This window comes from Rhinichthys klamathensis, unplaced genomic scaffold (assembly GCF_029890125.1).
Source record: "Rhinichthys klamathensis goyatoka isolate OS25496 unplaced genomic scaffold, OSU_Roscu_1.1 h1tg000099l_1, whole genome shotgun sequence".
In the NCBI taxonomy this organism is placed as follows: domain Eukaryota; kingdom Metazoa; phylum Chordata; class Actinopteri; order Cypriniformes; family Leuciscidae; genus Rhinichthys; species Rhinichthys klamathensis.
Window position 1 is genome coordinate 131,736 of NW_026606638.1, and position 27,876 is coordinate 159,611.

Genomic DNA, 27,876 nt, shown 5'->3' on the forward strand with positions numbered 1-27,876 from the left:
TTTCAATAAGACCTTTGACCTTAGTCTTAGGATTTAATTAGTGATTCTAAACGGAGCAAATTTTTTGGAAAAATCGTATTAATGACAAAATGGTGATGAAAATAACAATATAAACTTTTATCCACTCTGACATTATTTGAATGACACTTAAACATAACTCAATAAAACACAATTTTCATTATTAATATTGTAATATTACAATAATGAAAGTAATTTTGTCCAGACAACAATTTTTTCCCTTTAAATAAAATATATTTCCATGATGCACAGTTACAAATGAACTTTACAAATGTAATTCGTTATTTTTTTGCATTACAGTTTGTATTTTTTAGAGTAGAGTATATCAGACTACTGAGAACTGTGTATTATGATACTGATAATAATAATAATAATTATTATTATTATTATACTGGAAGCAGATAATATAAGGGAGTATTTTTTCCGATTAAATTTAAAAACAAAAAAATGATTAATATTGGCTATCTGTAAAAGCCAATGGTTATATATTGTGCATTCCTAAATAAACATTGTATTGTTGCTGATAATCCGAATGAAATCTCTTAGAGAGTTGCCCACTGGAGATTTGCAACTGGAAGGCATTAGAAGCAAACAAAACATTTTGCTTGCCCTGCAAACATTTCAGTGAACGACCATTTCTTGAAAAATGGCTCTCGCATGTGCAAAAAAGCAGATATAGTGCAACCTAAGAAACTACACCAGCATTCCTGTTGAATTCAAGCCCAAGCAAGCGTTCCTCAATCTGTCCATCAAGAAGCAGCCAGGCAAATATGAAATGGCACAGCACACAGCAAGTCCAAAGGAACACAGGCAATTACTACTATGATTCAAACTATGTTTAAAGAAAATATATTTGAAGATGTTTTTCATTTCAGAGAGCACACCAAATATTAATGTTAGTCATTGTGGAGTCATCTGGAAATTTGATATTTCCAAGGAAAATATCATTAGGGGTTATCAGAGATCAGATAATACTACAAGAGTTCATAGATGAAGTCTCAAACCACAAGAGAGAAGTGAGAGGAGCACGCATCTAAATATAAATGTTCATCTTTAAAGGAGAAGGTCACTCTAAAACCACACAGTATGTTACTCCCTTTATATCACCTTGACACTCTTGCCCAGCCTCATGGGTGCTGGCTGGAACCTGCCTCTGACCTGTTAATGATAAATGTGAAATCCTGTTGATTAGAGTGCCTGGACTGTGCTGGATTCACTCACCATCATTCACAATGACAGCCAAAACTACACTTTTACATTTACTGAAGTAAATGTGTCTGGAGCTTCTCCATGCAAAACTCCCACCACATTGCTAGGCCCTAGCTAGGGTGTTTGTAGGTGGTTACTAGGGCATTTGTGTTTCTGTGTGTTTGCTAGAGCATTGGTAGCTAGTTGCTAGAGTGTTCTGGGTGTATCCAGGGCCATTGCTAGACACTTACTAGCAGGGCTCTGAATCGGTTCAAGGAACGAACACAAAAACAATTCAATTTTAACAGGAACAAACAAAAAACGAAATCAAGTTTAAACGTTCTGAACAGAAACGCTTATTTGAAATTACGATTAACTGGTTAATAACGTTATTTTATCGTTCTGTTTAAGATTTTAATTTGGCATCATTCAACCAATCATGAATTCAAATAGTACGGCCTCTACGCAAATGTGACGTTGACGCATCCAACGTGAGTGAAATGACCGCGCTCGGCTGTAAATTCATCCTATGTAAGTCGCAAGGCAACGTGCTGGCATTAGCTGTAGGAGTTTTTCCGAGGATATGTCATCAATGGCAGGTTATATCCAGCGCAGGTTAGTGTAGAACCACTACTATTTAGAAAATAATAATAAAAAAATTACTTTTTTTTTTAAGCCCTGCTTACTTGAGTGTTAAGGATGTTGTAGTGGGTAGCTAGGGCATTACTAGGTGGTTGCTAGAACATTTCTAGGTATTTCGGGTGATCACTAGGATGTTACTAGGCAGTTGCTAGGGTATTCTGGGTGGTTACCACGGCATTGCTACAAGGTTGCTAGCATCTTCTGGGTGGTCGCTAGGCATTGCTTGGTGGCTGTTAGGGTTTTCTGGTTGGAAGCAAGTGTGTTGCTAGACAGTTGTGAGGGTGTTCTGGGCGTTTGCTAGTTGGTAGCTAGGGTGTGTTTTACTTTGTAGCAGCTAGGCCATCGTTAGGCAGTTGTGAGGGTGTTCTGGGTGTTTTCTATTGTGTCCTGCATGCTCACTTGGATGTAGCTGTTAAGGTGTTTTGGGTGTACACTAAGTTCTTACTAGGGAGTTCTGGGTGGTCACTAGGGTGTTGTTAGGGTATTGGTAGTGGTCACTAGGGCGTTACTAGGGTTCTGATAGGGTGTTGGTAGTGGTCACTAGGACATTTCTTGGGAATTCTGGGTGGTCAATAGAGCATTGCTTGGCAGTTGTGAGGGTTTCTGGGTGTTTTGTATGGTGTTCTATGTGCTTGGTTGGATGTATCTAGGTAGTTGCTAAGGTGTTTTGGGTGTTCACAAGGTTCTTACGAGGGTGTTTTGAGTGGTCACTAAGGGATTGCTAGGCAGTTGTGAGGGTTTCTGGGTGTTTTGTATGGTGTTCTTTGTGCTTGCTTGGATGTGTCTAGTCAGGTGCCAAAGTATTCTGAGTGGTCACTAGTCTATAACTAGGGTGTTTTGTCAGTCACTAGGGCATTGCTAGGTTGTTCTGGGTGGTCACCAGGGTGTTGCTATAGTGGTTCCACCACACATTTCTAAGACATTCCTGTCTCCAGCACAAGGACTAATAAGAGGAACAGGAAAAATATGCATGACCAATGATAACAGTGATGCCTTAGCATTAATTATAGAAAAATTAGGGGTACAAATACAACGTCGATGTGTCAGAGGGAGTTTTATCACAACCCTTTTAGAGGCTGGAGGCTTTATTTCACCATATAAAAAATTAAATGAAGGCTGATGTGGGGAAGTGAGATCAGAAGATAACATCTCAACTCCACCAGAGGGTCTCGGGCAGATGCTTAGAGAACAAGAAAAAGATAGACATGAAAAAATATTTTGCAAATGAAAGGTGAAAGCAGTTGCTGGCTGTCAGGAGCAGTGCTGCCCCACAAGAGACAGACTAAGATCTCCAACATCTCCAACACAGCTGGAGTAAATTCCAATTGATTCAACAATGTAAATGCAAAAATAATGGGTGCGATTAAATTTGATCCAAATCTACCAAAAGATTGAAATATCTGATCTTTTCTGATCCACTTGCTTAGACTAAATATATCGAATCAGTTGCACGAATTAACTTCCAACAGCCCTAACAAACAAGTCAGCTTTTTGTGAATGATGGAGATCCCAGGCCTGGTCAGTCAAGCACAAGCAGTGGAGGCCCATAGACATGGGCTCTAATAAAGTGGCAGAAACATGGCAATGGGAGAGATGGCTACAGTGTTTCCTCTCCCTGCATGTTTACCATATTTTCCTCTAACTCTTTCTGAAGCCGCTCTGCTTTGGACTTTTCCAAATGCAGACACTGCTCGAGCTGCCGAATACGGGCATGCTCCAGTTTGGTCTGAGTCTAAAGAGAGAAAAAGAGGGGGGGAAATAAAAAGACACGAGATAAAGAGAGAAAAAAGACACACATAGGTAGCAGAGAAAAAGATTAACAGGTCTTTGCTATGCACCAATCATAATACCAACGTGTGAAGAGGTTTAAAGCCAGGAAAGAGTGTTTTTAAATTCAGCATGACAGTATAGGGCTGGATGGAAGGACATGTGTTTAAAATGATATTTAAACAGATTTGAGTGGACACCATATTTAATTTTTCACAAATGAAAATAAGACTGTAAAAGTAGTGTGTTCAGCATTTCGTACAGTCATAAGGTCATAGATCATGTCGAATATTCATAACGCAAGATTTTTGAGGACTGAAAATATTTGGAAAGACATTGTAAATGTTTTATCAATTGTATGATTCAGCAATAGCATCATTTTTCTTTTCTACGAATCTATTATCTTAAAAATCCTCCAATTAAAAAACAATACAAAACAAACAAACAAATAACACACCATCTTCCAGTAAAGTAGTAGTAAAAACGGCAGATACCTCCAGGTCTCCTTTGGTAATGGACTCTTCCTCGACTCTGAACTGAAGATCTTCCACTTTCCTGTCATAACACATAATAACCACCAGGTGTCAGGACATTATTCATTTATTTGTTTGTTTCGCTGGCAGATAAAGAAGTATTGGACTTTATGCTGACACCTATTGGTGTGCATGCAGCATCACACAAAAACAAAAGTGTTTAATTGCCAAACACCACTATTCGCAGGAGTATTTATCACCCATGACAAGGATGTCTTTTTTGTGAACAGTAGGCTATGATGTATCAGCGTAAGGTAAGCTGTGTCGCCCTGGTAATCTAGCAAAGAGCACAATTATATATCTCATCATATACTGCAGGCTGTAATTAAGAGAACATAAGAACAGTAATAAACATTTCTTTGCATGTCAAATTAAACTTTCCACCAAACTTTATTACCAATGTATAAAACCATGTAAAAATTCATGGATAATGATTAGCCAAATCATTAGATGAAGAATTTTCCCTAAAAGCAGTGGGGTGAGGGCAGGAAATAATGAATATTACACCTTTTCCTTGCTTTTTATATTCAGAATTATAATTTTTTTAATAACTTTTCTGTTATTGTCCATTACGAAAAAAAATTCCCTACTTTATTTCTATTTGAAACGTAGTATAGATATTCCAACTGAATCAACTCCTAACTAGATCACGCTATCTTTATAATATTTTTGGAGAACTCTATGATCAACCTTTTTGACTTGAAGGCCCCCATTGCCCAACACAATTTTTTTAAAGGTCTCTCAATACAAGGTAAGATATTTGTGCCAATATTTCTGCTACAATTATGACAAAAGCTACTTGCTTTTTTTATTTCTATTTGTTTAATAATTGTTTTATAAAAACATAAACTGGGATGCGCTCAGAACCAACAGTTATTAAAGGAAAAAAGGAAATATTACCTTTATGCAATGGTTTTAATAAGATTAATTAAAGTTTAATAAATCAATTAAGACCATTTCATTTTATTATTAATAACATTAAAATTTGTTGCATAGATAATAATATATTTCACTTGAATAATTTTAAGTCACCCAGTGGCCCCCTTGGATGTTTGCCGAGGCCCCTGGTTTAGAACCATTGATCCAGACGCTTTCTTCAAATATCAGAGGGAAACAGACATAATGAAATGGCTGTTATTTATCTTTGTCTAGAGGACATCTTAAGAAAGAAGTGTCCCAGCTTACCCCACTCTCATCTGCTCTTCAGTTTTGTGGGGGGTTTTTTTATTAAAAAACAAATACTTAGTTCACCTTTAAGTGAAGAACAATGACTCAATAACACTAACAGCAAATGTCAGGATACTACTATACAATGTATGTGAGGTTTAAAAAAAAAACCTCTACCTTCTCTCTTCTTCAAGCTGATTGGCCAGTTCCATTTTGTCTTTCTGAGTGCCTGCCAGCACGGCTCGGACTTGCTGTAGGTTGCTCTCTGCCTCCGTTGCATACTGAATGAGATAAGAGAAAAGGTCATTTGTTCCGTCAGAAATTCATATGAATATGCTGTTAAATGGAGCGTATAAGTTTGCATTTGTGAGTAAGTGTAGTAAATGAAATGCTCGTGTAAGTGTTGTGTTTATATGTGTGAGTCACACCTGCAGATGTCCGGCCTTCAGCGCCGCCAGCTCTTTTTCCACCTCGCAGATACGGCTGGTTGCCTTGGCGACCTCGGCCCGCTCCAGGTCTCTCTCGGCTAGGAGCTGCTCTATGTGCTGCTGTTTCTCCTTCAGGGCCTCCTGCAGAGCCGTGGTCCCAGAGATCTTCCGTGCGTACCTCGACGACGTCTCGGTCAACTGCGCGAAAAAAAGGCAAAACGTCAACTTAATTCAAATCAGAACAAAGATGGCCGCAAATGTTTACATTTCTTTATTTTTTTCTTCATTGGAATGGTAAGAAACTTGGTAAAGGTTTTTGGCACTTGCTATGTAAACAAAACAAAAAAAATCAAGGACATGATTTGAACAGGTTAAATGGTCCTGAGAAAAATAGTCACACTTGTGCTCCTCGCGGTCAAAATGACCGCATTGGAAATGAATGGGAGACGAATTTCATCTAGTGAAAACTTTTGGTATTGCGGCCAAACAAAATCGTACTGAAAGCTTATTTTTTGAGATACCAGGCTCAAATTTTGAACAACAACTTTATGGCTTTGATTTTCTCAAAGTTTTCGAGTAAAACAAGACGCAGTAGTTCAGTGCAACGGCATCGTAAAATTTAAACAAGACAACATTTCTATTGCAAACCCCTCCATGTTACGGTTGTTGTTGTTGTTTTTGGCGTATGCCTACCAACGCAATGTCATTGCCATAGAAACCAATGCAGATATTACGGAAAACGGAAGAGCTGCATGGACACACAAATCGGATCTGAACAGTTGCGATACACAGTGTGGACGTCAATAATTTTAGATCAGATTCTAATCAGATACACAAATAATCGAATTTAACAAAAGGCCTAAAGCATTCAAGATTTATGACATTTTAAGTTTAATCAAGTTAAATTTCATTTTCAGGTCTATGCTCAAAAAGTGAATAAATGGATTATAATTACAGCGTAAATAAAAAAAAATATTTTATTTAAAATATAAAAAAATTATAATTTAGTACCATAAAATCCCCTTATTATAGCGAAATAAAAATATTAAATAATGAATTTCAATGAATTTAAAATAAAAATGATTATTTCAGTCATTTTTGGAGATGGTCCTCACTGCAGAACACAAAATCCAGGGGGAGGAGTTGGATCCAGATCCAACTCCTCCCACCTTACATATACCTAAACCTACCCATCTCCGCCCCCTGATCCTTAACCCCACCCCTAATCCTACCCACTCCACCCCTTAGATCTGGATCCAACACCGCCCCCTGGATCTCATGTACTGCAATGAGGTGCTACTGCATTTTTGACCGACACGTGAAGAGCACCAGAGGTTCTTATCAAAAAAAAAAAAGCCTTATATTACCCCAGGACAAAAATAAAGTGATTGTGACATTATGACAGTGGGATCAGGAAGCAACGCTGCAAAATGTCAACATAAGACATTTGTGATTTGCACTGGCACTTTCTTCATGACGTTATAGAGTGTCTTACCAGGCCAGTGCGGCTGGGTCGGCCCCCCACGCTGGAGGCCACAGAGCTGACAGAGCTGATGGAGGAGCTGGAGGGGCTGTGAGCCAGAGACGACACACCCATGGCCATACGCTTGCTCTTCTTAGCTTTAGCCGGACTGGTGGATGGGAAGCCAATCCGAATCACCTTGTGGATCGGAGCAAAGAGGCCAAACTTGTGTGGGCACTGAAAATATCTAAGGAGAGACAGAGAGAATACGGATGTGAGGGAGGAAATGCAGTATTTTGAAGGGTAACATATAGAACATTAGAACATTAAAGTGTCATGCTTTAGCCTGGTCGTTCACACCTCCGAGTTGAAAAAGTCTCAAGAAATGGACGTGTAAAGCTGTGGAAAAGTGGGAGAGTAGAAGGTGGGAAGTGGGGAAACAACAACCAATAAAACACAGACCTGCAACACATTCATTATACTGGCACATGAATATTAAAATATGACCACGGAGAAAAGTGATAATAAGAAATGTTTCTTGAGCATCAAATCAGCATATTAGAATGATTTCTGAAGAATCATGTGACACTGAAGACTGGAATAATGATGCTGAAAAGTCAGCTTTACCATCACGGGAATACATTACATTTTAAAATATATTCCAATAATAAAAATAAAAAAACTGTTCTTTTAAATTGTAATAATATTTCACAATATTACTGATTTTACTGTAAAATCAAATAAATGCTGACTTTGTGAGTCTGAGAAGAGAATTCTTTCAAGGAATAAATTAAGTTATAAATTAAATTGCAGTATTTGCAATCCATTAATAAACTATTCTGGCCAAACAATGCACTAAAAATCTAGAAATCTCAAGAGCAACTGGCCCACAAATAACAACAATATATACTGGCTTTCATCATAGATTACTGCTGTCTCTTAGAAAATGTTTCTTATCATCTAAACTGAACAGGCAGATGTCCAGGCTGTCAAGCCGTCGTTTATAAAAACAAACTACATAATCTACTAAATCCAGCCTTGGGCCAAATGTCAACAATTAAAGAGTATCCATGAAGCGGTTTATTCCTGTTTGGCACTCAACCATCCCTGTTCTTCAGTGAAAAGACAGCTGAGGTTTAACCTTGGCTCAGCATGTGAACCATTACATGTGCAGGTCACCTGGCCTGTATCCTAATACTAAAGGTCTACATGAAACTGCACTCGCAACCCATTTTTCTTCAGTAATTATTTCCCTAATAAACTATTTAGGATGGGAGTTTGTCCATCAGGAATTGTTTGGATTGTGAACAGAATGCAGAGCAAATTACTAGATGTTGAAATATATTTGGGCTATCAAAATGAACACGCATGCAATACATTTTTTTTTTTCAGTTTAACGCGTTAAAAATATTTAGCAAATTATCACAGCATCCGTTTATTCCCATCATCCGTTGGCTGCGCTATAGTATATGATCACGCTATCATTCATTCTACTGCTATTAAACCATTCAAGCGTGATAAGACACAAAAAAGAACTTAAATCTGTACTGGCGTGCGGTCTGTGAAACTCATGCGCACAGAAAGCCACATTAGACAGCGCACGGCTGCATTGAGTTGTCTTTCACGCTTGAACGGACGAAAGCACAAAATTATGACAAAATGTAAGCTTTGTCAAGTATCCTCGTAAGCAAAGTCTTAAATGAGTTAAATAAAGTCTTAGATGACCATAAAGAGTTGTGAGGTCATGGAATATGTGTCAGATCCACGTCATGTGCTTCAGATCTTAAAGTGACAGTAGCCTAATAAACCTGCTACTGTGATGTCATTAGAGTAAATCAAAGAACAAAAGACAAAGAGAAAATCAATCACTGCTCTTGACTAACTTTTGTAGCTTTAATAAGGACAAATCTATACTTAAATTATAATTTATGCAGTGAAGACTGTGAAGTGTTTGATAACTTTATTACATTTCTGTATGTTTCCTACCTGTTAGATCAAATACCTAAAATATACTGTCTATGTTCAGGGGTGCATATAACTGCTGCGCATGTGTGGTAAAAATAAACGATACGTAGCAGAAAAAGTGGAGGGAAGCGTTTTTGAGCACCAACATTTTGGGCATTTTTGGGGACAGGGACACGTTTACTCACTGGAGTAGGATTTTTCTCAATCTCTGGTAAGATAGCAATCATGATGATAAGTGTGTTCATTAATTATTAGGGTTGATACGGGATCTATACGGACCAGGCCCCACGGTTCGGCATGCATGTGATTCACTGATTAACTGCTAAGTTTAACCATCATAGAGTGAAAGTTTATCATTTGGACATCTTTTGTCTTGCCAATTTACACATTCAAACGATTTAAAAGCGGAAGAGGCGGCAAAATCGGGACTGGAGCACTGTTATCTGTCCGCACAGCCTCTGAGCCTCACACACCAGAAGCGCGCACACACACAGCAGAAGCGCGAGAGAGAGAGAAAGAAAAAGAGAGAGAGAGGCACGTTTCAGACAGCGCTCGAACACCGAATTGATTCTTCTTTCACGTATACTTGCTCTTCAACTGACACATACACAAAATTATGTCAAAATACCCGTCTCGGCAAGTATTCTCTCGGTTATGTCATAAGTGAACATTTGAGAAAGAAACCGGATGTGTTGTGTGTGTCAGTATATTCGGACTGTGGATTCGGTCTTAAAGTGACAGCAGCCTAATATCCCTGCTGTTGTACGTGTCATTAAGGTTGATAAAAAAAATATAGCTTTAACAAAGGTGAACCAATATTTAATTTCTACAGTGTTCAAATAATGTTATTTTCCATTTGGGCAGCTTGTAGGATAAGTGTGTGTGCCGCTGTAGTGTGAGTACCAAGCAGCATCTCCAGGTGCTCCCTTGAGAACCAGACCTAAAAAGTAATGCGTTTATGTTGTTTCTACATTAATTTGGAGATTAACTGTGAAATTATTACAATATAAAAATATATTAAAAGTAGGGCTGTCAGTTAAACGCGTTATTAACGGCGTTAACGCAAACCCATTTTAACGCGATACATTTTTCTATCGCGAGATTAACGGTCTTTTTGGCCTAGCAAACTTGTATTTTTTTTTTCACATGCTTTTGCAATAGGATGCAGCATTCGCGGCACTGCGCTATGAAACCCATTGATCTCAATGGCTTGCGCCGGGCGAGGACGTTTGGTTGCTTCGTCGACCAAAGCGCAAGAGCAGCGGCACGCACACCGCGGTCAAAATTCGAAATAGTTCAACTTTTGCCGCTGTGACGATTACCAGCGCGGCCAATAGAAACTTTTTGGCATCCAAAAAGTTTTGAAAACTGGCGTAGCGCCGCGCATTCCGCATCCTGTCTGAAAGCACCGGATCTAGCTAGACCGGAAACACACTTGTTGCGAGCCGGCCAAATAGTTGGTTAACGTTACGTTTTGAGTGGATGACGAGTGCGAGACGCCGAAATGGATGCCAATAAGATTCTGAATTAAAAAAGTTTACTTTTAAAAAGTTGCCAAATGGTCCCATTGACAAGACCAAAGTGATCTGTGTGTTTTGTCGTTGTGAACTGAGCTTGCATCGCAGCACGTCCAGTCTGAAACACCACTTGATGGCCAAGCACACACACACACACAGCTGATGTGAATTCTCCACCCCCTCGTCAATATCAGGACCTCGTCAGTATTTCTTTCACCCTTTTATTGATGGACAGTGTTACATTGTGTGAGAGATTATTTGCTCCAAGTGAGAATGTTTTAGTGTGAAATTGAACACAGTATTGTCAATGTTGTTTTCAATAAAAAACATTTGCACAAAGCCGATCCACTTTTCCATGTTGATAAGAGCATTAAAATTAGAAAAAATAATGGGACAAAAAGAAATCAAAAGACATTTAGAATAGATAAAAATGTGTGATTAATTGAGATTAATCGCAAGTTAACTATGACATTAATGCGATTAAATATTTTAATCATTTGACAGCACTAATTAAAAGCTTTAAATGTTAGGAATTTTTTTATGGATTGACAGCACTAAAGACAAATTTTTTTTTTTTTTTTATTCCTTAGGAATAACGTGTATATATACCCTGTATATACCCTATATAAATTGATGAATAATACTGGGATGTATTAAGAAAATAAATCAGGTCCATTTTGATTTCATGTTAGGTCACACTACAACCGAGATATATAAACATACTAAATAGTTTACAAACCTATTTTAAAAAGGCATGAAATAATGAGACCTATTAGTGTTGGAAGGCCATTAAGGGTGCTGCTAAAGACAGAACATGTTAGTGGAAGACAAATGATGTACCTGGTTCCTGCTACAGCTCCATCGTTTTTCCCTAACGGCTCGTCCAGCTCCACTCCACACCACTCGCCCTTGGCAAAGTCAGTCTCCCCCACATAACGCACTACTCCTGTTTTAGTGCCGCCAACCTAAAAAGAGAGCAAAGGAGATTCAGTGGTACATAGTGGCAACATTGACACATGGTTTAAAGTGATTACAGTTATTTAGTTTAACAAAACAGGTTTGAAATTTGGCCTCTTCAAACGCGCAACAGAAAAAGACAAAATTATATTTGTTTTTACATATATGGAATATTAATCAGTCAGTGTATTCTAATAGATTAGAAAGGTTAATTTAATTATATTTATTTATATTTAATATACATTAATTATATATAACTACATACACACACAGATATACATACACCCCCCCCCCACACACACACACACACAAACAAACAAAAACACACATACATATAATCATATAATGTGAAGTTTGAAAATAGAAAAGGGTATATTTTGGAACCTTTAGGAGGTCGGGAATATGAGTTGGCATGTTACTCTTAAAATGTCCAAATATTTGTCTACCACAGCTAAATGTCTTCCTGTCAACAAAAAAACTTTAAAGTCTAGGGAAGTAGATAGAAGCAGTCTCACTGCATGTCAGCAGTGTAGAGTAGTAAACTCTGCCAGCTGGTGCTGAGATGTAACTGGGAATGACTGTTGTGCTGGTTGAACTGGCCTACATTCATCAACTTAGGACTGGGGAAAAAAGGAGGTCACAGACTATTCATTAGTGATGGCACCACTACACATAAGAAAGCATATTGTATGCTTCAGTTACAAGGAAGTGTATGTCACACATTTGGTGTGCTTCTGAAGCATCCATTCATATTACTGTAAAAAATAATTTCTCTCTCTCATAAACGTGTACACACACGCAATCAAAGCGACTACACTGAAAGATGTGAGACCTGCTGTAAGAAAAGGCTCTCGTTCCAAGCAGGTCACATTCATAGCTTTACTCCTAAATTATGCATAACATGACATACAGGAACATAAACTGAATTAGACTCTCAAAGCCTCATTGTTTCCTAGTCACAATCTGAGATTTACGAATGCTCTCCCTAATCAACCCCAGGACAAACAAACAAAAAACACATTGTTTCTGTAAAATTATTTCACTAATTTCGGTCATTATTACTCACGACTGGGATATTTACTAAGAGTTTATGTGAGATTAACCCATTTCACCCAAGTAAAAGATCCAGTTAAATTTAGGTAAAAATCATAGATTGATATTGCAGTATTTGCAATCCATTAATAAACTATTCTGGCCAAACAATGCACTAAAAATCTCACAAGCAACTGGCCCACAAATAACAACAATATATACTGGCTTTAATCACTTTAATGTAATGCTGTTAACTAAAAAAATATCACATTTTTCATTTTAAAGAATGACTAATATGATGCATTTTAACCATCAAAAAAACCCTCCACAAAACAATGTTTTGAATGCATCAGAAATGCATTTGCTTTGTGCAGCAGTTCTGTATTTCTGTAGATCATACATTATAGGTAAATTTCACATTTTAGTAGTGCTGGGCCGTTATCGGCGTTAACGTGCTGCGTTAACGTGAGACTCTTATCGGGCGATAAAAAAAATATCGCTGTTAATCAAAGTTGGGTTGGGATCATAAATAGCTTTTTATTTTCCTGTCAGGGACACAAGGTGTACTTTTACTTTGTTACGTTGGGCGACGTTCCTCTCGTTACTTTATTTTAATGCAATACGTTGTTAAATGAGTTTATTCCAAGCTGTGTCCTTTGTATGGGCATGAGCGATGCTCATTTACAAATGAATCACTCTTTTGAGTCGATTCTGTTTAAAGACTTTATCAAACAGTCAGATGATCTGTCTAAATCGGTTCGCGAATCAGTTGATCTGTTCAGTTCCTCGCGCACTGAATCGTCTGAAGCGCTTTCAATTCACACTCGGAGTCGAAACAGGAAGATTTAAGAGCATCAAGAGCGTTGGATGAAGTGGCCGATCTACAGTCTAGTCTAGTGAATGCAAATCTGCAAATGCATCATATTTTTGCCAGCGATGAAGATCTTTATTAGTTGAACATCTTCGTAAGCTGTCTGTGAATGAATGATTCCACAGGACGATACATTCGATTTCATTTCATTCAGGTAATACATTGTGTGTGTATTGCGCGTGTATTGCGCAGTGGCATAATCACACGAATAGTTTACATTGATTGAAACTAATTTGTTTAAAAATGAGGCTATTGCAGTAACAAGGCAGGTTCACATAAAATTCTTATGACATTATTTTTTGATCTAACGAGCATTGGCGATGCAAAAACGGACTGTCGTGCGTATTTTTTTTTTTCTTCTTCCAATTAGCCTACTATGTTAAAAAAGGACGAAAACATGTTACTTGTTCAATTAATAAACAGTTTGTTTGATGACAATTCGCTAAAGATGAAATTGGCCTCCCTTTCTGTCATTGCGTTTTTTTTTTTTTTTTTTGATATTCGACTTTTGCTCCTCGATTGTCGAATGGCATTTTTGGCAGAAATGCACATCCCTACGCGAGGCAAACTATTCTCAAAGACTTACTTTTAGTCATTATTTGGGTAGCACACATATTCTGAATGCCTTCGGGAGAATTCAAATGAGCCATTTTAATCTAGAATAATCTAGATTAATTTCAATATTAATCTAGATTAATCTAGATTAAAAAAAATAATCTATGCCCACCTCTACATTTTAGTAACATGTAACTTTACATCTTGACCTAAAATTATCATCATAAAGAAGATTTCAAATGGTCCTAGTACGGAACCTTGAGGCACGTTTCTTCAAAGGATTTAATTTTACTGTTCCTTATCAACCAGTCTACCAGAAGATTTCCCAGTAATGCTTAGTCATATGACACAGCAAAACAGAACATGAAAAAGCAGCAAACCATTCATCCATCCAAATTCAAAATCCTAGAGCCAAAATGAATAGCAACAGATAAAACAAAGAATTAATGAAAGTCATACTTGGGGATAAAAAGCATGAATTGCTTTGGAACAAAACTAAACGCATCTACAATCATACCTCCCAGCCAAAGATATAAACAGCTTTTCTTGAGGGTCTGAGGCATTTTTCCATTCCCAGAGAGAGTGATGGAAGAGATATGCAAAGAGTGGGCCATAAATGCATAAACACATGCTTACACGTGTGCCCTACAGTTGTGTCTACTCTTACGTTTTAATCTGTCTCTACTTAAATGAAATGAAAAGCCAAAGCAGTCAGTTTGCGGAAACCCTAGTCTCCGCACAGACAGAATGCCCCATGTTCCACCCACAATCTGATCACGGACTGTCTGATGCATATTGCAGACTAGAATTGCGTGTAGAACAAATTTCAGCAGTTCCAATATGATTGGCTGGCCTCTACGCACCACTGGAAGTCAGTTTGTATGATTTCACCTGGCAACAAAAGTTCTTTACACATTTTTTGCCATTTTCCAAGGTGCTGTTTCTACAACTGTTTGCGGAGACTAGGCTATACCATTATTTGAGTGTTTCCCTCCCACACTCCATTCTTTATTATTGTTTGAGAGATTTCAAATGAATCCACCCCTAAATGGCACATAAAAACAAAAGTAACTATGGTTGGTTGCTTTACATTTTGGTCAGTCAGTCTTATCTTGTCTAAGTGGTCGGTTCAAAAAGCTGGAGTGTGAATCAGTTGGATCACACTGTGTGCCAATAATTATAAGCCTAGTCCTGTAAATTTAAAAAAAAAACTGTACTAGCAAAATAATATAATAATGATGAAATAAAAGGCCACTTGAATGTACTTAAACAGAGTACACTATTACGACTATGGTTAGTACACTTTTAAAAAGAGCAATTTGTAATAATAAATTAAACGTTTTACTCTAAAGTACATTTTAAATCATTGTTTTAATAATCTTTAGTTGTAATAATGTTTAGTTGTACTTTAAATTAGCTACATTTTTAACATACTAAAACACTTGCAAAGTCCTTGGTTATATTTTTAACTGCTCGAAATTACATTAAAGTATTATTGCAACTTCATCATTGCAAATGTGTAATTACAAATAGATTTAAATACATGAAATGCAAGTCCTATAATGTATTTTTTAGTTAATCATAAACACTTGTCAGTACAGTTGGTAGTAAATTTATTTCAAAGACAATAGAAGTTAAGAAATTACATATCAATTTATATTTAAGTCCAAGTTAAGTGGCTCAAAAACACTCTAGTTAAGCTAAGCTAATTGAATTTAATATACATTTAAACTATATAACACATTACATGCACAGTAAATAGCATGGAGTAAAGTGTCCAAAAATATTACATTCAAGTGTATTATTTCAGTAAAAAGTACTTTTGTTAAAAGCATGCCAAAGTGTACTTCTTTTTCACAAGAGAAGCTAGCGGAATGCTATATTTCTTCTAAAATATGAAACAAGTGACAAATACACAAATTTAAATCATTTGGTTTTGAGACAAAATTATTCTCTGAACTGAAAGTACTTAATAATGTAACTGGAATCTGAACCAGAACAATCAAATTTCTTAGGATTCCAATTCATGCCTATGAGAGCCCAAAGAAATGTCCACATCAGCATTTATTTGTGTGAAAAGCAAATTTTTTTTTTTTTTTTTTTTAGCTGTCAAGTTTGTGGGACCTCACCATTTTTCTAAAACACACAAATCATGTGGCAATTAAAAAAAAAAAGTTTATAAATTCAGTAGAGCTGTTTATGTTTTCACAGGTTCATCAAGTGGTGTTTTGAGCACTGAAGACATTCTGCTCCTGAGACATCTGCGGTTTGGCATTAGAAAGGAGAGCATCCGGAAGAGAATATATCCAGACAGACACATCACATTCTACCGCCAGTGAGCGAGTCTGTGTTTGTGCAACTGACGTGGCAGATGAGCCACAGTACGCTCAAGCGTGGATAAGGTGATAACACAAACATTCCTGAGGGAACGTTCCAGATGTGCAATATTTACTTTACCATGTCGTCTCACTGACATCTCAAACCAAAACAGCAGCAATTTATGAGGGTAAAAACATATGTCAGATGCACGTTTGGCAAAAGCTTCTAAGTCACAATATGGCTTTGAGTAGCTATTTTCTAATAGACCTTCTGGGTGTGAGAAGAACTATAAATTCAGCAGAATACACAAGCACAGCACAGAGATGAGCGGTGAGGAGTGGAGAAAGCTGACTCAGACCGTCTCCTCTCTCAACTCACTCGCAACACTGCAGATCCACGATCAGTCAGCATAAGCCTTAACTTGGCAGTGGCTTGATCCACCTTACAGGTCTTTTGACAGACTGTCTGAACTGACTAAGACACATTCAGAAGTCTGCTCAATAACACCAGTGTGAAGAACCCCTCTACATCATGCTACAAAAATAACACTATGACCGCCAATATACTACAGAAATAAAAATTTACCCAATTTTTGTTTTTGTTTTGTTTTTTTGTCCAAAAAGGACATCTTCCAGGTCTTTTCAAGAGTTTCAATAGCTAACTAATCTCAGAAGGGATGTAGAAGAGATAGCAAATTGATGGGAGTTTGAATTTTTAACTTTTTTCAAGCAAACTTTTAATTCTTAAAGGTGCAATGTGTAAAAATTTTGAGTATCTATTAAGGCGAGACACTACAGGTGAATAGGGTAATTTCTTTTAACTAGCCGATATCACCATGAAACTTTCCCAGTTGATTACCTACATTAAGATGAGAAAAAAATGTATTACAAGTTTTCTGTAATTTAATGTTTAAATATGCAAATTAGGCATTATCTAATTAAATATGTGCTAATTTGCATATATTTCAAAAAATGAAATCTGAGTATTGGATAAATACTCAGGTTAAAAATTATTTTTTCATTGTGTTCACATATTAGATGGGAAAACAATTACAGAGGGATTTATGGATATCTACTTTTGTTATTCTGTAAATCAGAATATACTGTCAATAGCCTTAAATTATTTTTGCCATGTTTTTTGGAATAAAATGTTATATGAATAAGGCTAGGAATAATACACTCACCGGCCACTTTATTAGGTACCCCATGCTAGTAACGGGTTGGACCCCCTTTTGCCTTCAGAACTGCCTCAATTCTTCGTGGCATAGATTCAACAAGGTGCTGGAAGCATTCCTCAGGGAGTTTGGTCCATATTGACATGATGGCATCACACAGTTGCCGCAGATTTGTCGGCTGTACATCCATGATGCGAATCTCCCGTTCCACCACATCCCAAAGATGCTCTATTGGATTGAGATCTGGTGACTGTGGAGGCCATTTTAGTACAGTGAACTCATTGTCATGTTCAAGAAAACCAATTTGAAATGATTCGAGCTTTGTGCCATGGTGCATTATCCTGCTGGAAGTAGCCATCAGAGGATGGGTACATGGTGGCCATAAAGGGATGGACATGGTCAGAAACAATGCTCAGGTAGGCCGTGGCATTTAAACGATGCCCAATTGGCACTAAGGGGCCTAAAGTGTGCCAAGAAAACATCCCCCACACCATTACACCACCACCACCAGCCTGCTCAGTGGTAACAAGGCATGATGGATCCATGTTCTCATTCTGTTTACGCCAAATTCTGACTCTACCATCTGAATGTCTCAACAGAAATCGAGACTCATCAGACCAGGCAACATTTTTCCAGTCTTCAACTGTCCAATTTTGGTGAGCTCTTGCAAATTGTAGCCTCTTTTTCCTATTTGTAGTGGAGATGAGTGGTACCCGGTGGGGTCTTCTGCTGTTGTAGCCCATCTGCGTCAAAGTTCGACGTACTGTGCGTTCAGAGATGCTCTTCTGCCCACCTTGGTTGTAACGGGTGGTTATTTGAGTCACTGTTGCCCTTCTATCAGCTCGAACCAGTCTGGCCATTCTCCTCTGACCTCTGACCTCTGGCATCAACAAGGCATTTCCGCCCACAGAACTGCTGCTCACTGGATGTTTTTTTCTTTTTCGGACCATTCTCTGTAAACCCTAGAGATGGTTGTGCGTGAAAATCCCAGTAGATTAGCAGTTTCTGAAATACTCAGACCAGCCCTTCTGGCACCAACAATCATGCCACGTTCAAAGTCACTCAAATCACCTTTGTTCCCCATACTGATGCTCGGTTTGAACTGCAGGAGATTGTCTTGACCATGTCTACATGCCTAAATGCACTGAGTTGCCGCCATGTGATTGGCTGCTTAGAAATTAAGTGTTAACGAGCAGTTGGACAGGTGTACCTAATAAAGTGGCCGGTGAGTGTATATTTACAAACTCCTCTGTAAATGTCTTCATAATATAACTAGGTACAAGACTTGAAAGTTTGGTGTATATAGGTGCTACCGAAGTGGAGATTTCAGACATGGAGTATGAGAGAAAGGTAATTTTGAGAAAACGGGCTTTAAAGATTTAGCATCAGCCAATGAGATTGCGCATTTGTGCCCTTTTACTTTCACGATTGGTTGCTGATAAAAAGGAAATGACCATATTTGGATCCGTCAACATTGTACAGGAGAGAGAGACGGTGTGTGTGATGACAGGGTGCAGATCGCGATCGCGGAGCAGCGCGAGGATTTAGATCGCCTACTTTTGATGAATTTATGAGAAATCTACAGACGTAAACAGACAAAGTGTCGTAAAATAAAAACCTAAATGTGTATTTTTGGACTTTTTTTCACCACAAGTCTGAAAGAAGACATGTTATTGAAGACAAATATCCCAAAATCTCAAAATTGACCAGTGAAAAAAAATCTATGTTTTTGCCTGCCGTGTCTCGCCTTAAAGGAGAACTCCGGCGCAAAATGAACCTCGGCTGTAATAACACATTGGTACAGACTAAATCGTTCCCTGAGATTTGTTTTCATCATAATCGAATGTAAAGAGTTTTATCTCTAAAAACAGTTTAGCTTATAATGCTAGTATATTGGGCATAGCGTAAGCAAAAAGAAATCGCTAGTTAATACCACCAACAAGGCTCAAATTAGCCCCACACTAACACGACAGCATAATGAGTGTCCTTACATGCAAACCGAAGCATTGAGAACTTTGTAAGTGTATAGACAGTTTAATAAGAAGATACTTTACACAGACAGTACAGTTAGCGCATACAGACAGGAGCCATCTTGGAAAACAGTCTCGATCAGTCAAACCACGAACACGGTGATACGTGAGCTGAACTGTGACTTGGAATCTCATATGGTCCGTTGTTTCCGGAAGAAAGCACTGAGCGCATAAGAGAAGCACTTAACGCAACAGAGAAAATAAAAAAAATATATATAATTTATCTTATCTTCAATATCTACACGTACTGTTCGCTCACCCTCGTGGTTCGATTGGTCGAGACTGTTTTCCAAGATGGCTCCTGTCTGTATGCGCTAACTGTACTGTCTGTGTAAAGTATCTTCTTATTAAACTGTCTATACACTTACAAAGTTCTCAATGCTTCGGTTTGCATGTAAGGACACTTATTATGCTGCCGTGTTAGTGTGGGGCTAATTTGAGCCTTGTTAGTGGTATTAACTAGCGATCTCTTTTTGCTTACTCTATGCCAATATACTAGCGTTATAAGCTAAACTGTTCTTAGAGATAAAACTCTATACATTCGATTATCATGAAAACAAATCTCAGGGAACGATTTAGTCTGTACCAATGTGTTATTACACCCGAGGTTCATTTTGCACCGGAGTTCTCCTTTAACCCTTAAAGACCTAAACGGCCGCCGGCGGCATAAAAATAACTGTTGTTCTTAAATGTTTAATAACTTTTGAACCACTAATCCAATTTGTATGCTTTAAAAAGTCCCATAAAGAGGAGATTCGCGGCTTTATTTTGGTATCGGGTTCATCGCGATTGGACATTCAGATGCTCCGTAGTGAATGTGATTGCATCATCAAGTTTTGATCAGCATTGATTCGTCAAAGAAACCCATGTGATTTGTTCCTCTGAGCCAAACGAGCAGTTTGTTGATGCTTAGTCCCACCCCCAAGCCCAGATCGGTTGAAACTACATAAATATATATAAAGTCACATTTGCTTCAGTGCTCTATTACAATGTTTCTATTTATTTTTCTTCCTGAACTTTTTTGGACACATCTACATTGTAAATAACACCAGATTTTCACTGAAAATCGCCTATAATAATGTTATAATAAATGGCTATAACTTGCTTAGGGATTGTTACATGTAGTAAAAATTTCATCTGGAAATCTAGAATATCCAAGTACAACTTTCTAAAGGAAAAAATCCAAACTTCAGGAGGATTTGTTTGAGCTGAGTAAAAAAAACCCACAAGAAATCTGCTGCCGTTTTTCTTAAATCTGGTAAATTTATCCATTCTAAGACAAAATAAATGTAAAATTGGTCATTTAAATGAGCTAGATTGAAACATCAAGTTCTCTTGTTTAAAATGATATATGGTACTTGATGCTGACTGCTATAATGGGTTAGAAAAACAAAGAAAAGAGCAGGCGAGTCATGTGCTCCAAAAATGGTCTAGGTCTTTAAGGGTTAATTAACAGAAATGCAATATGACATCCATAACTATGTTTTCAGTGGTGTATAAAGAACTTACTTAATAAACCGTAATGTTTTTTATTACCTTAGAATTAAGTCGACATTTATATCTACATAACCGCGGGCACCCCCTTCTATGAAGGTCGACATATTTGTGACGTCATGTTTCTACCATAGCCGACAGCGAACAAACAGCGCTACAGAGCGCGTTTCGTCACTACCTTGAAAGAGAAGCAGCAGAAAGCCACAAGCTAGCCATAAACACCGTGAGTAGTGACTTTTCCCTTGTCAGTAGTGTAAAATATGTAGTTGGATTGTTTCATGTAACTTAATTCTTCTCCCTCGCTGTGTTATGGCTTTGCTATGTGGGGATAAATGTGCTGGTTACGTTCGTGAGACAGCTGATTAGTACTCTTGTCATTGACCGTAAAACAGTAGGTTACAGGAATCACCAACCCGTCGATCGCGGTCGACAAGTCGATCTTGGAAGCATTTTAAGTCGATCGAGTTTCCAAAATCAGAGTTAAAAACCTATTGTGTGTGTAGTAAGTGTGTCTAGGGGATGCGGAGGCGCGCGCGCTGTTACAATCATGTCATTTTTGCCGCGCGCACCTTTGGGCTCATCCGGAAGCGTCGAGTTTAAACAAGGCTTTACGCCTTAACCAGCTCAGCCACAGTAACAGCTCATATTTAGCCAGCTAAACTTTTACTACCCTGTTAGAAAAAAATATATAGTTGCAGTTTCATGTGGTGGTTACATTTGTGAGACAATCAGCTGATTACTATTATTATATTATATATTAAGACCCTTGATCCTCACCTGACTATGGCTTTGTAAACTTTATCCATGATGTGGTTTATAATGGACTGTGGTACAGAAACAGTGACAATGTTACACACTCTTGGCTTACTCTGGCTATTCTCTGCTGTCTCAGATGACGATATGTTTGTCCCGTTTTAGCCACCGTAGCTTCTTCGAAAGGGAGGGGTGAGCAGTGGGCTGAGCCCTTAGTGCAACGTGCAACCGAACCGCTAGATGTCGCTAAAAAATACACACTGCACCTTTAAGTTGCAAGCCAGTGCCAGCATTTAGGTTTATGTGAACAAAATGATGGACCGTTTTCACATTTCCGGGGTTCTCAGAAGCGGAAGTAATCATAGTTGGGTAAACTTCAATAGTGGTGAAAGGGGAATGACAGCAAATATAATTTTTGTAATAAATTTGCTATAAAAGCAAAAGAAAAAATCCATGAAACGTTTCCACAACTTTCCAAGAGAGAGGAAAATTATCAAGAGATTGATTACAGCAGTCAGAAGAGAGGAAGATGTCAAATTCCCCATCACTCCCTCAGCAGCTGTATTAGAAACACCCTCGCAGCATAGTAAATTCGTTTTTTTTTTTTTTTTGTAATTTACTGGCAAGGTAATATAACTAAAGTATAGCAATATAAATCTATATAAACTTAAAAAAAAAAAAATGAAATTATTAAAAATAAATTGCGATGTTGACAACTGTGGGAACATGCCACGGTGAAAATGGTCCATTAGAGAAGTCCGGCATCCATTAAGCACAGGTAGCAACAAATATTTTGTTCCATATTTGGCCTTAGTATTAGGATGCGATTTGGTCGACCGGATCACAAGTAGACGAGGGAGACACACCCGTTTACACCTGGTGTTTTAATGCGTCTCTTTTGTCCCCTTTCAACCACTTCTGTCCTGATTTCTTCAAGACCCTCCTTGTTTACGATGGAAAAACATGTGAATGCATTTTCGACTACTTCTGGAAGTGGTCTAGTGGACAAGCTCAAAAGCCCCCTTTTACACCTGTATTTACTGTCATCCACTGTGATCCGATCGACCAAAACGCACCTTAATACCAGGAGTAAACAGGGCCATTGTGACATTTACATGCGAGCAAAAGGGTTTTTGAAAAGAAAAATGTAGGACCTGTACTTGGTTCAATTCACTGGTTGTTGAGTGAAAAATCCAGCATATGTGACCAGAGAGAAATGAGAGTGTTGTTTCAACAGAAGATTGAGTTTTCTAAATTGAGACATTTTGATTACATTATGAGATAAAACAAAAACAAATCAATATACATTGATGAATCGTTCACAATAAGATCTATAACATAACAATAAGATCTATTAAAGAAGATAAGGCGAATTTTCATTACATATCAACTTGAAGGCATTTTAGGTTATTTTCCAGAGCGACTAAAGGTGCTTTAGCTTTAAATAAGAGATTGTCTGGAGCAACAGATGCTATCTACCAGGAAAAGTGCTTCCTGTCCAGATAAAAATAAGTGCTCACTAGTAGTAAAAATGAACCCTATTGCAGATCCAAAAATCTGTATAAGTGCAAATAAAAAGGATTATTTTTGCATTGTTTTTTTACTGCTAAAAGTGGTGCATTTTGAGTCTAATAATTTGGAAGGATTTTAAGGAGGCTGAGAGCACTGTTTGGTGTGGATTGCGACCTGATGTATGAGTTACGAGGTGAAAGTGCTACAAGGCAATGTCAAGGTGGTCGATTGAGTCATGGTCCTAGGCTCTGTCTCACATATTGCTGATACATGAGCATCGTTTTTACACATGTACATTTGTAACTCTTTTGAGAGCAAACAATGGAAAAGCACTGACTTTGAGAGGTCCTTCATGGACTAAAGCACAGTCATGGTAATATGATATCAGTTGTGTGTTGGGGGGGACAACAACAGGGGACTGACATCTTTCTAAAGCAGTTCAGTTATATTGTACACTGGAATACTACTTAACAGATATGAGTGTGTTGAAATTATATTTAAAAACTAACAAGCTAAATATTTTTAGTACACAATTCTACAGATTTATCCAGCAGGATTTGATGTTTGAGTTCAACAACACTAAAATACTAGATTAAATTCATCCTATGTTCTATAAACAGCATCTGTAGTGGATGTTTGATGGCTACAGTCAATAACTTTGACTTCGCTCAGCTCAACAAAAATGCAGTTACAGTAAATTAGCCCCAGTGGGACAGTTAAAATTTATGTACAAATTTGAACTGAGATAAATCATTTTGTGAAATAACAGCAACAACAGTAGCAAGGCTGGATGCCATTTCCAACAGCTATATCCACAAATGGCTTGGGTTGCCGTGATGCCTTTCTGATGCAGCATTGTTTGGAAGAAATACTCTTCAGCTCCCACTAAAGAGCATTTCACTTGGGTACAAGCTGGAGAAGACCAGGCTGGTACTCGAGCTTACTGTGCGTTCACACCGGACGCGAATAGTGCGTCAAATTCGCGTCTACCGCGTCTAGTTTGACGCTTGACCACTTTGTGTTAATTCGCGTGTCAATGGCGAAATTGACGCGCGTTAATTTCGCTTCAAACTTTTGTTTATACGCGCGTCAATTTCGCCATTGACACGCGAATTGTCAGAGGCGAAATCCGGAGGCGAAAGTTTCGAAACCCGTTGGCGGCCATCTTTTTAGATGTTTATCGAGCATTAGCATTAGCATTATTCGAGAGAGTCACCGCTCGTATGCTCTGGAGAGCAGAAACAGCTGCGTAGGGGACATCGTCGCTGTACTCGGGTCCACCAGAACCTCCGGAGGGTTTCAGGAGTTTCACAATTTGCTCCAGGAGCTAGGTTTGGTGGACCTAATGGTGAGGACGCTGACGAGGACAGCGTAGGCCGTATAGCCCTCGGCCTCGAGTGGTCTATGCCTGTCGAGCCCGCGCTCTAAAGCCCGGCGCGAGGTTCACCCTCGCCCGCATCCACCTAATCTGTCATTTATTTTTGTTTTGATAATAAATGAAGCCAGCCTCCAAAAGTGATTAATCTGTCCTGTGATTTTTTTCTCTCTCTCACACATCACTGTCCAGACACGAACTTATATGTTGGTTGTCTTTACATTATAATAATATTTCATATAATCTAGATATGGAATAAATAGCATTCAATACAAAATGAATATGTCTCATATATTGAAATCAAGTTTTATGTGATAAAATATTTGCTTTGTTGTGCATTAGAACCACAGTCATATATTACAAAATAATTTATTGAAGCATCCAGATACTTCACCACGTGACAGCAGCAAGCAGCTAGGCTCCTGATTGGTTAACGCGGCGCGAATTGACGCAGAAGTTCAGATTTTTCAACTCGGGCGGCAGACACGAATTCGCGTCAAACGCGTGAATGCACAAAAAGCACTGACTAAATCATTCGCGCTTAACGCGCCAGACGCTCAATTCGCGCGAACTTGACGCGCGAATGAGGCGTATTCGCGTCTACCGCGCCGCGCTCTACGCCTCTTTCGCGCCGCAGGAATTTTTTACGCGCGTAACGCGTCTTTGCATTGACTTAACATTGAAATCACTCGCGCCTGACGCGCTATTCGCGTCCGGTGTGAACGCACCATTAGACAGTCAAGTGACCATTTTGTCCGAAATGCTGGTGTCAAGGTTCAGACCGGAAGGAAGTGGAAGGCAGACGATTGCGTCGACAACGCTATCGCCAACCTACCTGAAGCACCAAGAGTTTGTTGGGAGAACCCAGCAGGGAAGACAGGGTCTTGGCTGGGGTGAGGCACGCAATTTCTGGTCAAAACCATCTATAAAAGAGCGGAAAAAGCTAGTGATTATAGAAGTGACAAGATTGGAAGAGTAAAGACTTCTTGTGAAATCTGTTGGCCAAGGTAAACAAGGCCAGTGGACAAAGTGGGCCGACATCCTGCCAAGGTCAATCAGTTGGAGCAACCTTTGGAGAATTCCCCAAGACAAGTTAAGTTTCATTATACGAGCCACTTATGACACACTTCCTAGCCTAGTCAACTTGGCACGGTGGTTTTTGGGTTGAAGAAATCTGCGGCCTGTGCGATGCGGCTCAGAGAACCCTCCATCACATTCTGTGTGGGTGCAAAACTGCTTTGGCTCAGGGCCGCTACAGGTGGCACCATGACCAGGTGCTAAGGAAGTTGGCAGAATGCACAGAAAGAGCAAGGGCATTGGCAAACAAGAGGCTCTAGAGCTTTAAGAGCCAGCCTGTCCAATTTGTAAGAGCAGGACAGGTAGTGCTGAAATGCACTACTAAGCACAAAGCATCAATCCTGGCCAGTGGCAGGGACTGGGCATTACGAGCAGACCTGGAGGGATGGCTGCAGTTCCCCGCTTCCATCACGCAAACCTCATTGAGACCGGACCTTGTATTGTGGTTAGAGACGAGAAAGTGGGTGGTGCTAGTGGAACTGACACTGCCCTAGGAGGAACCAGTAGAGGAGGCATACGAGCGGAAAAAGTCACGGTACGCCGACCTGGTAGTGGAATGCCAGGGAAAGGGATGGAGAGCAACAAATTACCCAGTGAAGGTAGGCTGCCGTGGCTTTGTTTCCCAGTCAACCAGTCGCTTCCTGAGGGACACATGCTGACTGAGAAGCCTCAAGGCATAAGGACCTGAGATCTAAGTCCAGCTGCAGGGAGAAATCCCTGCCCACTGCCCCAACATCCTGAGATGTTCTGGAACTAAAGGGTTGAAACATCGGTAAAGGGTGGCTCCCAGCTATGACCCTGTTGCTAGCAATTTGGCACTGGCGGAGGTGCATCGGAGGTGCATCATACCATCAACCTGTTTCTAATCACACAATAAACATTGAAATCAAATTTAAATCTGTTAGTTTTAATAAAAATCAGCCTCTGGGAAATAAAAGTATGAAACTGATGTGTGTCTGTGACTCTGTGTCTAAGTTGGGATCCTCCCTGATGTGTTCATCACTGAACAAACCAATCAGGTGTCAGTCGGGATTGAAGCAGGCAGACAAATAGATAGCTAAGATCAATGGCTGATGGTTTATGGAGCAGTAATCCCATCTGATTAAGAATATTGACTGCTTGAAAAGCTTTAGGACTATGCTATACTAAATGGAAAGCAATTTGACCCCTAGCCAATCAACTGTATACTCAAGCAGATAGCTATTGGGCAGCATCTGTTACCTAACATGAGAAATCTAACACAAGAGAAGCCACATATTAGTCGTTCACAGCCAGAGATGAACAATAGTTTGCTTTATACACGACATTTAGGGGCAGACAAATCTGAAATTGATAATAGCATACTAAAATGCACCCGCAAGCAAATAAAAATGGTTAAATAATTGGACTGTAGCTCTGTTCGCAAAAGTTTGTACAGAAAACACATCACCAGGATGGAGCATTTTATTTTCAACAGCCACAGCAGTCCAGTATTCAGTCTCATTGTACCCTTTACAATTCTGAATCACTGAATATATAACTGTAATATCAATTCAAATAAATATTTTTTTTTTTAAAGGTTTTCCCCAACAAAAGGTATTTCATCAGATTCTCCATAAACTGTAAGAGCATGCAAGTTATTTACAGGCTTCAACATCCATGTCAGTAGTTTCATGAGGCTGGATCGAACAAAGATTTGCAAGATAGACAACAAAAATGCAACCCACACAGGAAACAAGATTAATCCTATGGCAGTACATTATGCATCAGCAGATTCAGCACACAATTTGAACTTTTACACATTAAAACTCACTGGATTGGAAAGAGTCAGTGGACCAGTGGAAGGCAGGGCACTTCTGAAAACAGATGCTGAGTTTACAGAGTTGGATTTGACTCATTTTAAAAATTGAATTTGAATTTATTGTAAAAAATGTATTACTTTTCAATTATTATTGTACTTTTATTTTCATGCATTGCTGCAGCCTATCCCAGTTTCTTATTGTACTTTACACATTGGTATTCTTTTGGTCATGTTTTTTACTACTTTTGTGCACAGCATTC

At 38.7% G+C, this 27,876-nt stretch overlaps 1 protein-coding gene across 3 annotated transcripts in view; it reads right to left on the reverse strand.

Moving 5' to 3' along the window:
- Positions 1–27,876, reverse strand: part of clip2 (CAP-GLY domain containing linker protein 2) — a 55,984-nt gene that overhangs the window by 10,082 nt on the left and 18,026 nt on the right. Inside the window, exons 4-9 of one of the 3 annotated variants that reach the window (XM_056252881.1) lie at positions 11,528–11,652; positions 7,239–7,452; positions 5,744–5,941; positions 5,493–5,596; positions 4,110–4,170; positions 3,476–3,580 (exon numbers count right to left, since the gene is read on the reverse strand). In XM_056252881.1, the coding sequence (XP_056108856.1) occupies positions 3,476–3,580; positions 4,110–4,170; positions 5,493–5,596; positions 5,744–5,941; positions 7,239–7,452; positions 11,528–11,652 (807 nt within the window). Of the gene's footprint in view, positions 1–1,125; positions 1,177–3,475; positions 3,581–4,109; positions 4,171–5,492; positions 5,597–5,743; positions 5,942–7,238; positions 7,453–11,527; positions 11,653–27,876 lie in introns of all 3 variants that reach the window. The other 2 variants (XM_056252883.1, XM_056252884.1) reach the window with 2 other exon arrangements.